Below are 11,779 nucleotides of genomic sequence, written 5' to 3'. Positions count from 1 at the left end.
TCAGAGAACAGTAAGTCTCCAAGTACAGAAACCAAGTCAGCAGGAAAAAACAAAACCAGATGCATCCAAGCACTAACTAAATGCATAAAATCTTGCCAATAGCCTGCTATAACACCTGATTTTGTGGGTTTTTTTTTTTTAAAGTAACTCTCAGCTCTGCATGCTTCATGCCTAGAGCCCTCAGAAGTTAGATCCTCAGGATTTTCTGTACAGTGCTGAGGAAGAAAGGATGCGATTTTCATGTTGCAATGAACACTGAAAACTGTGATTACTTGTCCTCCACTGGAAGTGTTTTCTGCATGCTTTTTAATACCCAGGCTGAGACAGGGTTAAACCACAGAGCTCTGCACCCACACAGAGCATTTCTCTTCCCAGCTGTTCCTGTTCTCATAATCAAGAGCTTTGCCCACTGAAGTGTGTTTCCAAGCCAGCCCCAACATAGGAAGAGGTACCTGTGGGCTACCATCCAGGCTATGATGCCGTGGGGGAAGGACACGAGAGGCAAGTGAACTGTGGGAGGACTGGTGGGACCCCAAGAGATGGGCCAGGCATTAAGGTTGTTTGCTCAGCTAAGGGAGCCGGGAAGGGGCTGCCAGCAATAGGGGAAGTGGATGTAGGCTGAAAGCACCAGGGCTTTCCTACAGTGCTGCCTCCTATAGCTTGAACTCTCCTGCAGGAATCAAGAAAAGAGGCTACCTACACAGAGCTATCAGTGCAGGTATAATGTACATATCACTGGCTGGGCAAGTATTTTATAGTCATTATACTTTCCTTCTTCAGCTGTCTGGATGCAACATACACCTCCTCTTCTGTTTCTCCCAATATGGCCGAGGCTTCTTGAGGCTGCTCTTCCTATGCTGCCTTCTATTTCTTCCCTCACTTCCTTTCTTTGCCTTGCTGTGCACACAGGGAATATGCATGTTTTCCCAGATTTGCTTCATTTGTCATGATTTTTTACAAATCCGTAAAGAATATTCTTCTCTTCAAAACAAGAACTACTATTTTTATTAATTGTAAAGTTTAGAAAAAGGGGGCAAACCAGTTGCTAGTTTTGCTGTAGTAGGAACAGCAGTAAAGCACTATAACACCTAGCTAGAATATGTATAAAGAATAATAAGTTACATAACATAAGACAGGCATCACCTTCCTCCTGCAATAGTTTAATGTTGATAAGATTCTGCCAAATTTAGTGGAGTTTTTACGCATGTCCTGCATCCCATTCATAAAGGCGAAATCAAGTCTGGTAACTCAAGGAAAAACCCTGAGGACAGCAGCAAAACCCCTCTAAGAACCCCTGAAGACAGACACTGATGAAGACAAAGGTGTTGCAGTTCTTGAGGAATCTTAGAGAAAATAAGACTGAAGAAGGCCCTCAAGATTATCTGGTACCTACTTTGGCATGTCTTTCTTGGAGTATAGTTCACGTGGACTAACAAAGCTGTCTTCTTCAGATGATGCAAAAATCTAAAAGTCACCTATCAAAAAAATTGCTTTCATCAGAAAACTATTAGTGAGCATGATACTAAGTATGGTGAAAAATATCCAGTGTGAATAATACAAGCAAAATGTAGACATGCAATGATGTGAAGTTAGTGTTAACATTATTTCTGACTTCAAGCTAAGTCACCAAGGGGTTGTGTATTGCTGGTGAAAGTTATCCACTGATCTTAATAACAGATTATAGGAATTAAATCAGTGAGAGTGCTGTTAAATTGTGGAGTAAATTCTCAATAATTTATCACAGAAAACTGTTACCATTGGGGCTAAACCTACTATTTTTTTCCCTTGTTAGGTAACTCTGCATCCAGAGAGAGATGTTTGAGGATCTTGCTACCACTTTTACTTACTCGTGACTGCAATTTCCAAATATCTGGAGGAAGACAACATGCTAAGATTGCAGGAGGTGTGGCAAGTCCGCTTGCTGGTAGGGAAACTGATAATGGGATTGAAGGATTAATATGTTACTGGTACTCTACAAATGGGACTTAATAACGAAAAGGCCAACAATAGTCCCAGAATAAGCATCACAGAGCAGAGATTGTTCTTGAGCTGCCGCAGTGTGAAGAAAGCTGCCACATGACCAGACAAATAGAAAGATGTTGTTTCCCACAATTAGTTGGATTTTTTTAAAGTATCAATATTTGGTACTTTTCTTGTCCCTATCTCTCTGCATCTGTTACAACCCTACCCACAGTCTCTCATTCTTCTTGTCACCTCCTCTACCTATTTTATACCTTCCTGCACAAAACAGGGCCAGAGACACATTTAGGTCAGCTAGGTACGGCTCTCTATTCATACTGCCCGTGACTGAACAGCGGGATTACTGACTCAGCACAGGCCTGATCAGCGATCATGCTCCTTCTTGCAGGTACTAGGGTCACTGGTGGTATGGCAGTGGACTTCACCAAGGAGGAGTTCTGGACAAAAGAGAAGAGTGTCTCTAAACTCCAACACAACACTCTTCTTCTCAGGGCCCACTGACTCTCCAAGGACTTCACATGCATGGCAGCTCTGCTCTGATACTTTACTGGAAACAGCACTGTCCCCTTCTAGGCATTGAATTTTGATTTGTACTGATTTGTTGCTTGATGTCGTGCAACTACCAGGTATTTTTCACAAAAAATCCAAAAGCTTAAGGGAAAACAAAAAAATCATTGCAGGACTGGAGCGGTAAGATTGGAGCAGAGTCACACAAGTCAATCACAGAAGACTGAGGTGGAGGAAAATATCAAATCCCCACCTCTAACAGGCCTTGAGCAAGCTATTTACAGTTTGTCAGAAAAGCAGTGCTAAAGCAGTGAGAGCACTTGTGTTTACAAATATATTTCTCACTGGTGCCAAGCTCCTGAGCTGCTATAACTTAAAATGGAATAGAAATAGATAAGTGTGATCTTACACTCTCACTTCCTTCACATGGCTAAACCCAAGATGTTTTAATTGACTTTTCCTTTGGAAAGCAGACTGTAAAAAGGACTGTATTTTCCTGCCTGCAGAACTCTAACATTTTGAGCATGGAATGCCCAGGCCTTTCTTTGCATACAGATTTTTTTTTTTTTTTTTAACATGCCTTAGAGAAGCAGATGGACATGATTTAAGATACTAAACCTCCAATCCTAGGACTTGACAGCTGTCAGAGAAGCTTGCATCTCCTCCAGATTACCTTTCACTTGTCCACACACTGTCCAGTCCCCAACATGAAATACACCTGCACAGACCACAGACTTGAAGTTCACCAGGAGAGCATCTGTGACATCCTCTTACATATTCCTGGACACCACAAAGCTCTCCCGTATCCCTGGCAAGCTATCAGATATTACCCCACACACCCTTTAATATCATTGCCAGAGCACTGCAAGGAAGAAAAGGAGGCAAGAAGCATTCTAGATACCTTCCAACATAGAAGAGAAGCCCCCAAGCCTCACCTCACCTAGGAAGAAGCGTATTTTTAGCATCAGAGGTGCTTTTCAGCACCACTTTAAGTGCTTGGGAGGATAGGAGGAGACAGACCTCTGGCTTCCACTCTCACTTACATAGGAGGAGAGGGAAGTAACCCAAAAATAGGAAGTATGATGGTTTCTTGTGCTCCTCTGTATCAACACGTCCTCCAGTGTTGGTACAGTACACCTGTAGTTCAGAGGGATTTCAGGACTTTATCCTCGAGTTCAGATGGGACCCAACACACACATTAGAGAACACCAACACAAAAGGATGTAGCTCACCTAAGGTTTGCTACAAACTGCTCCTGAGCCTGCCACCTACGAACACAAACATCGTATACAAACTCCCTCCCGACAGGCAAAAATCCTACCTAAGTCCTCAAATAAGAGATTCCTCCTACCTGGTCTAAGTTGCAGAAGTGGCAGACTTAGTTATGTTTTCTTTTTCAGGAGTTTCCAAAGGCAGAAATGTAAAGAGATGCCTAATGCAAGGAAAGGGGAAGGCAGAGGGAGGAAAGCAGAAGGAGCTAGGGAAGGCACAAACATTAGCATAACTGAACTGCAGTTCAGGTATCAAAGTCTAAGCACTGGTGCTCTTTTATAAAGGACAGAAGCTCAGCAAAGATTTGTTTCTAACAAAAATGCAACTTTTTAATATTGAACATCTTAAAAACACACTAAAATACAAACTTTAACCATTGCTTTGAAGAGAGGATTCTGTTTCTAAGCAAAATGAAATTAAACATCCAAGAAATTATGAATAGTACCCCAGTTTCATTAGAATGTTAGCAACTCTTATCGGACTTCTTAAGTCTAGAGCCACACAACTCCAATATGCTCAACTGATGGAAAACAAACCCCAAACATTTCAGTACAAGTTCACATTGAAGGAATGCCCTTTAAGGCCTCCCAATTTGGCTTAAATGAGTATCCTACTGAGTTAAGACTAATACAAAATCCTACGTAATAAGAACCAGTGTGTGATTTTCACAGTCTGTATTCACACACACAGAAAGAGAGTCATACCTGATCCCACGGAGTTTTACCTTCGGACCAGAATCTGACATCACTGCACTGTCACCAACAAGACAACTTGTTAAGAGAAGTGGTGTTTCCCATTCTTAAAATCTAAATCATATTTTATTACTTACTAACAGTGCATCCTTTTAACAAGACATCATAAAAAAAACCCCCACAAAACCAACAACCCACAAACACAACGTCAGTTCAAGAGAAAGACTGTCTGGCACAGGCACAAGCCCCAAAGTTTCTTTATCCCAGCAGCTCTTCAAAGGTAAATCATAGTTAGCTTTTTTGCACTTTTGAAGCTTAAAGGCTATGACACTGATACTAACCTGTGTCACTGATAGAAACAGGGAGGTAGAAAGGACTAACACTTCTTAAAACTCTGCACTTACTAGCCTTAAAAGGTCCCATGTCAGAGTCCTGCAGGAACGGGGGGGGGCGGGGGCAGAATTTTTCCTCCCGCAGACTTCGCAAGATGGTGCACCTGAGCTTCTCAGTGTTCCTCCCCAAACAGTAATTATTTACCCCAGTCCTACCCCCAATGAACTAATATGTAACAGTCAACAACATGTAATAATCCAAATAGGATATGACAGAATATCTAAAAAACAGACTCAAGTGAGTTCACCTTTGAAGAAAAGAACAAGTGTCCTATAAACCAATTTGGCTTTTCCTCATAAACTCTTAGTAAGCAAGGTAGACCTGAATGGTGGTATTTTGTTGGGGCTTGGGGCGGGACGGCGGGAGTTGCTTGTTTTAAACAAAAAATGGAAAATGTTTTTTGTAGTTTTAGTAGTGATGCGGCCTAAGAATCAGCTAAGGTCACCTGATTTAAAGCCTTCTTGAATGAAGGAAGCTTTTGCAAATGGATGCTGGGAATAGAGGTGCAGTTAAATTGAACACCTTTACATAAGCATGTTGCTTACCTCTATATAAATCGGACTTAATAGGAGTTGCTGAAAGCATCCCTGATGATTTTATCATTAGCTTCACCTCATTAGGAGAGGTCCAATTGCCCAAGTACATATTAAAGACACACCAGGTAGAAAAATATGCTTAAGTTTTATGCATTATCTTATATATGGATGTTGCACTTAACTACACTCCTGTGATAAAGATCTCTTGAGCTGCCTCTACAAAATACATTACTGGCCAAAACATCTGCATGCTGCAACAAATGAATGGGCACTGGATTTGATCAACTGCTGTTTGCTGATGCATCTGAGACACGTATCTTTCCAAGTCTGAGTGTATGGTCAGCATCTTCACAGGTACTACAATTTCAACATTACAACATAGAGATCACATGTTTGAGTGAGAAAACAGTACAAAACAGTAGTCGCATTTGTTTACATTAGATACATTCACAGCACAAAGATGATCAAGTTGTAGAAGCTGCAGGATATGGAGAGACTGGGAGGTGAGTGGTAGGCAGAATTCCAGGAGCAGATGACCGGGATAAGAGACTGCTATTTTCAGGGAGGAGGCTGCTGGGATTAAGAAGGGGAAAAGAAAGAGACGCTGCTGCAGCTGCCTGCCGTCCTAGCAGAAGTCCTAAACTATAGACGTTTGAATTAATGAGATCATTGCCTGGGAGGAGTATATTCAGTTGTTTCTGAATTTCTTGCAGGACCTGCAGCTGACTTTGCTGATTCAGAAGAAGCATATCCATATTTTCCCTCATTTTCTTCACTGTACAAGGAGAAGAGAATGTTAATGCTTGCTATGTAAAAATACTTTGCATGGCAATTTAAAAGCCTTTTTATACTTACACTCTTCAAAAACAAGATTCGAGTGATCCATCTCACGTGTCCCTGCACCACACCTTTGCTCTTCTTTATGATGCAGAGATGTAAATTCAGAATGGTTTGCATCTAAAAGGAAGACAGTGTTAAGTCAAGAGCCCACTTCATCACCAATTGCTAGGTCGGCATTTTAAATATGCTTTCACACAAGGAAAAGGCAGCTCAGTAACAACCCTTCCTCTCACCCACATTTTAAACTTCATTCAAGTCACATATTAGCCCAAACTAAGCCAAACCAGAACAAAGACTAGGCAGATATAGCCCCCTGAAACATTACAGACTTCGGTTTTATCACAGCCAAGATACCTTCCTCTTGCTTCCCTGGTACCTTTTTTTTTTTGGGGGGGGGGGGGGGGGGGGGGGGGGGGGGGGGGGGGGGGGGAGGCGCGGGGCGGGGCCGGGAAGCAAAGCTGAAGCAAGGGAGCTGTTAAGGAATAGACAGCTGAGATTTAGTAAAAATGTACTTAAGTAAAATATGTAATCTCTTTGAAATCATATCAGATACAGAAATCAAGTTTCATTCCTAATCCATACATTGCAAGGCCAATGTGGCATATGTTTGATCATAAAAGCAATTTTATTATGGAGCTTCAATTACAATGATGCAGTAGCTATAGTTACTCCAGAATAAGTCTGCACACTTTCTTTTGAAGCAGGTATAGTATAGCAGGTATAGTGTGTATATATATTATTGGCAAACTGCCAGAGTAAAAATTAGTCTATATTTTTTCTTATGAATTATAAACTTTTACATCTAAAAAGCTATTAAAAGCCCTCAAGGGGGAAAAAAAAAGAAAAAGAATTAGGAGTGCAAAGTCCCATCTTTAGGGCTCATTAGCAGAGTTACTAGGCCACCTCTCTGTATCTGTGGACTGAGTGGTCTCAAACCCTACCTTAGGAATTCAGTTTTGCCATTTCATCTTAACAATGGAAATAATAATGAAGTTAAGATGAAAGGCTCTCCTGCTCAGATGTTTTTTTCAGGAGGAAAAACAAAATAAAACAAATTAAAAAAAAAACAGAAAAACCTCACACACAAAACACCTTCTTCTCATATGGCCCCATGTCGTAATTCCCCTGCTGTTACATGATGTGGTGGCCAAGACCCCAACACTCAGAACAATTCTATGGGTGGCTAGGCAAGACCCAAGATTAAAAATTAAAACATTTTTGACCAAGTATAAAGGTACTGCCCAGGTAAAGGTACAACAACAGAAAAAAAAAAACCACACAATGACAGTTTTTATCCCAGAGCTTCTGGTCATGGAACATGGAATATTGCAAAATCCAGAAAACTCCCTACTTTAAACAATCAGCTTGCCTGACAGCTTATGCTATGCTAAGAGTATTACAGAGGGATGGCCAGCAGAGACCTCCCACTGCAGACAACGAAAAGCTGCTCATTTAATATTAACATGTAACAAAAATTAGCTGCTAGAGATTACCAAGGCCCTGATTCACAGTCTAAATCCCTTCCACTTCCCTAAGCTTAGTATTTTGTTGGCTAAGCGCTTCTGGAGATCTAGGGCTAGACATCAGGCAACACTATGAAGCAGGAATTAGTGGGATCTGAGAGCTTTACAAAGTCTAAGGTCCCAAGCAGCCTTCATGGCAAAGTCTAAATTCAGGTTTCGCATTTTCAAGGCACTTCTTCAAATGAGAGAGGTAAATATATTATATAGGAAGGGAAACAAACAAACATGGAACAAACAAACCCCACTCATATCCACAGCTAGGAAGGGGAAGTGCTTAGGAACAAATGGAGGCTAGAGTATCTGATACAGCCCCTGTGAGTCTGTACAGCTTGAAATAAAACTCAACAGATTTTAGCTCAGTTACCTGCTGTGTGTTCACTGAGTCTCTCTCTCAAATGAATCCGTGGATGCTTGATGAAGTTTGAGCACAGAAGGAAGCTATTTCCACACTCGGTACACCTATAGGGCTTCTCATCTATATGGACTCTCTGATGCTGGAAGAGAGCTGCGCTTCCACTGAAGCTTTTCCTGCACGTGGTGCAGGAAAAGGCTTTCTTTTTCACATGGGTTTTGCGGTGAGCGATAAGGTTTGAGGTACGGCTAAAGGTTTTCTCACATTCCTTGCACTTGTAGGGCCTCTCCCCTGTATGGATTCTCTGGTGCATCACCAGGTTGGCCTTCCTGCTAAAGCTCTTCCCACATTCTACACACTCAAACATTTTTTCTCTCATGTGGGTTTGCAGGTGGTTCAGAAGCCTGGAGCGTCCCTTAAAGCCCTTCCCGCAGTCTGCACACTTGTAGGGTTTCTCTTCTGTGTGCGGTTTCTGGCCATCAGCAATGAGGGCGAGTTTCTTGCAGCCTCTTTTTTGTTGAGGGGGTTTATTACAGGCTGCCCTCTGCTGCCTTTGCCGACTGGCTGCCCCCCTGTCTGGGCTGTAGGCTTCAGGTAGCTGAGGCAGTACATCTTGCTTAAGGTCTTCTGGGATGCCTCTCTCTTCCTCATTGTCACTCAAAATGCAGTTCCCTGATGGAGTAAGAGAGCAATCTGACACTCCTCCTTCCCTAAGACAGATAAGCTGTTCCTTGTAAAGTAACTGAATTTCTCAGGCCTAGCGTCAACTTGCACCGGATTCCCCTTTTCCAAAGAGGAAATGAAATGGTGAAGATTGAGACAAGACAAGGAAAAGAAAAAGTGGCACAGGGAAGAAGAGAGAGGTAAGAAACCTCTTCCTTCCCCCCCCCCCCATTTCCTTGTTCTTCCTCCCCTCAGGGAATGGCAAAGGAAGACTGCCAAAATGAAGGAAGGAAAAGGAACATGCTGAAACATCTTATCCATCACAAATATCTACTTTTAGCCATTTGTTCCTGCAGACTTTGCTCAAAAGCCTCCTAGCCTGCTAAATTAGTTTTAAAACTCTGTCTCAAAGCTGTGCCTTTGGGTGGGGATGGTTCAACACAAAAAAAGTCCCCTTAACCTTCGTTAGGCAAAATCAACAGGGAGGTTTTGGTTGTTTCTCACTTGTGTTAGTTAATATTTACTGAAAAATTTTAACTTATTTCTTTTACAGGTTGGCACATCAGGTTTTTTCCCTAATTATCACAAGAACAGTTGTAATTATTATAGCGATACCGTATATTCATGCATCAGAAGTCAATGGAGTTAAATCTTTATTGATTAAAAAAATTAACTAATTCCTATTACTATCTCTTTCCTATCTAGATCTAGCATGACGCCTACTTTTCTTGTAGTGACAAGCTAAATAAATTGCATTCCAAGGAAGCTCACAGGAAACATTCAAACATGGCCCTTTCTTTCCTAAACAATGCAACCTATGTATTTCACAAATTAGTATGTATGATCATGCACCCCACAGTAAGGTTTGGTTATCTTACTCTGCTGACTAAATTTTATATCAGTTCAGCATTAATAGAATTATAAGTATCACCTGACGCACATTATCTGAGCTTGATTTTTGCAAGCATCTTAAGATGTTTACTATTAATTCACATAGAGCACTTTTAGCCATTAGCATCTTTGTTCTAGCATTAAAATACTCAGTTACTCACACTACATACACCTCCATTTAACACATCAAGTTTGATTATTCCACTAACAAAAAAACCAGGCTCTCTACATTCAAGGTAAAACTCAGTAGTGCAATTTCAGTCCTACCTCTATGACACCAAGGAATAAAATTCTTAAGTAACGTGCCCTTGAAGAGACAAAATGCTCTCTATTTACATGGCCACAACGCCAAGATCTAAATACCAGCAATAAAACAAAAAAAAACCAGTTACTGAGGGAGGGGGCTCATCTCTTACATCAAGGAATTACACCTGAGAGGCAGCTTTCTCCCAGAGGAATGAAGAAGATTCCCTCTCACAGTAGCAGTCATCCCCTCACTCTACAACCAAGCAGCTGATTATTCTCAGAGGCGCATGCAGAGACCCCCAGGTCTCTAAGTGAAATGGGAACTGAACAACCCTCCACTCCCATCCACAGCTAGTGCTGGGGAGTCACGCATTTCAGATACAGCTGTGCAATTCCCTCAGACCTTCCTCACCCATGAAAAAGCCTGAAAAAGAGAAGTGTGTTGGCTTTCCTTCACTCCAAATGAACTGTATTGCCTTATTTTAAAACAGCTGCTACAAACTGACAGCAGAAAGGAACACAAAATACCACTGACTGCCTTGCCCCAGCCTAGCGTGCCACATGCCATCCTAGCAACCCAGGACAGAGCAGCCAGCTGAAGAAGGAACACAATGTCCCCAGCACCACTTGGTGGAGCCTCAAGCTTCCCTCCGGGATTTAACTAGCAGAGTTTACATCTCACCTGTATATCCTGCGATATCACTCTTCCCAGGCTCCTGAAGAAGAGAGAATACGGACTCTATTACTGGCTCCATCTAGGAGAAGAGAGGAGAGGAGACCTGGAATGTGAAACTTTTCCCACACAGACATGAGAAGGGGAGGGGGCAGATACAGGTGCAGTGCATTTTGGCAGTACCCACAGGCTGCCTAAAAGGTGCAAACCTGCACATGCTATTGAACACCGCCCTTAAATAGAGAGATGAGTCTGCCAGAAAGACCTGAAGTTTGGTGACTTGCAAGCTGGAGAGCTTAATCAAGAGACCAGTGTGATAAAAAGCGATGTTATCTAACCTTAATCTCCCCTGTAACACCAACAAGCCCTGTCTGAGGGCTGCATCAGCTCCTGGCGCAGGGTCCCACTCTTCTCTCAGCCTCGACACCTCATGCTTCTTTCCCAACCTTTAATACACCCCCGCCAGCTAACAGCTTCCCGCTTCCCCCTTCCCTCCAGAGCCGCTCCACCCCTCTCCGAAAGCCTCTGAGCAGCACCTCAGCCTACCCCAGGCCTGCTTTTGGGCCGCCGGGTGAGCCCGGCCCCCCTCCCGGCAGCTGCCCCGGGCCCGTACCTTCCCTGCCGCGGGCTCCCAGGCTGGCTGCTGCGCCAGGGGCTCGGGCTTTGACCCTCTCTGGGCCTGCTGCTGGCTCTCCCTGGCGAGGGGAAGGCAGCAACTTGCCCCGGGGAAGCGGTGCGCCCCACCCCACCCCTCCTCCATGGGGCCGAAAGGCCGGGGGAGGTGGGGGAGACGCGGGGCGGCGGGGCTGCTCCCCGGCCCCGGCAGCCTCGGGGCCGCCTCCCCTGGCGCTTGCCGCCCGGCCAGGGCTGCCGATCCCCCTCCCTGCGCCTGCCGAGCCGCCCCGGGCCCCCGGGGAGCCCTGCCCCGGCGGCGCCGCCGGCAGGTGGGGAGCCGCTATCCCCGCGGGCCGGCGGTAACGGCCGCAGCGCTCGGCGCGGCCGGGCAGGTGCCCCAGCAGCTACCTGCGCACCGGGCACTCCTCGGGTTTGCCCTTCGGTATCGACACCCCCTCAAATTACGGCGGGGGCTTTTCCTTAATTGTCCCGTGGTGGGAGCTGAGTGCTCTCTGGCGGCTTTGTTGGTTCCATTACCTTGCACTCTGGCCATGTTTGCTCGTTGGGTTCATCCAGCCCTGACCGTGGGGTCCCTG

General features: G+C 44.1%; 1 protein-coding gene across 1 annotated transcript; it reads right to left on the bottom strand.

The window, feature by feature from the left end:
- Positions 1-4,058: 4,058 nt before the first annotated feature.
- On the bottom strand, positions 4,059-11,779 carry LOC127023021 (zinc finger and SCAN domain-containing protein 21-like). The gene is made up of 5 exons (XM_050906911.1): positions 11,721-11,779; positions 10,578-10,650; positions 8,108-8,767; positions 6,236-6,337; positions 4,059-6,155 (listed from the first exon to the last, which is right to left on the bottom strand). Exons 2-5 carry the CDS (start codon positions 10,648-10,650, stop codon positions 5,845-5,847), a joined length of 1,146 nt encoding a protein of 381 aa, XP_050762868.1. The 5' UTR covers positions 11,721-11,779; the 3' UTR covers positions 4,059-5,844.

The sequence above is a fragment of the Gymnogyps californianus genome, chromosome 1 (genome assembly GCF_018139145.2).
Source record: "Gymnogyps californianus isolate 813 chromosome 1, ASM1813914v2, whole genome shotgun sequence".
NCBI classification, from domain to species: Eukaryota; Metazoa; Chordata; class Aves; order Accipitriformes; family Cathartidae; genus Gymnogyps; species Gymnogyps californianus.
The sequence above is the reverse complement of the archived record's forward strand: the minus strand, read 5'-3'. Positions and strand labels throughout refer to the sequence as shown.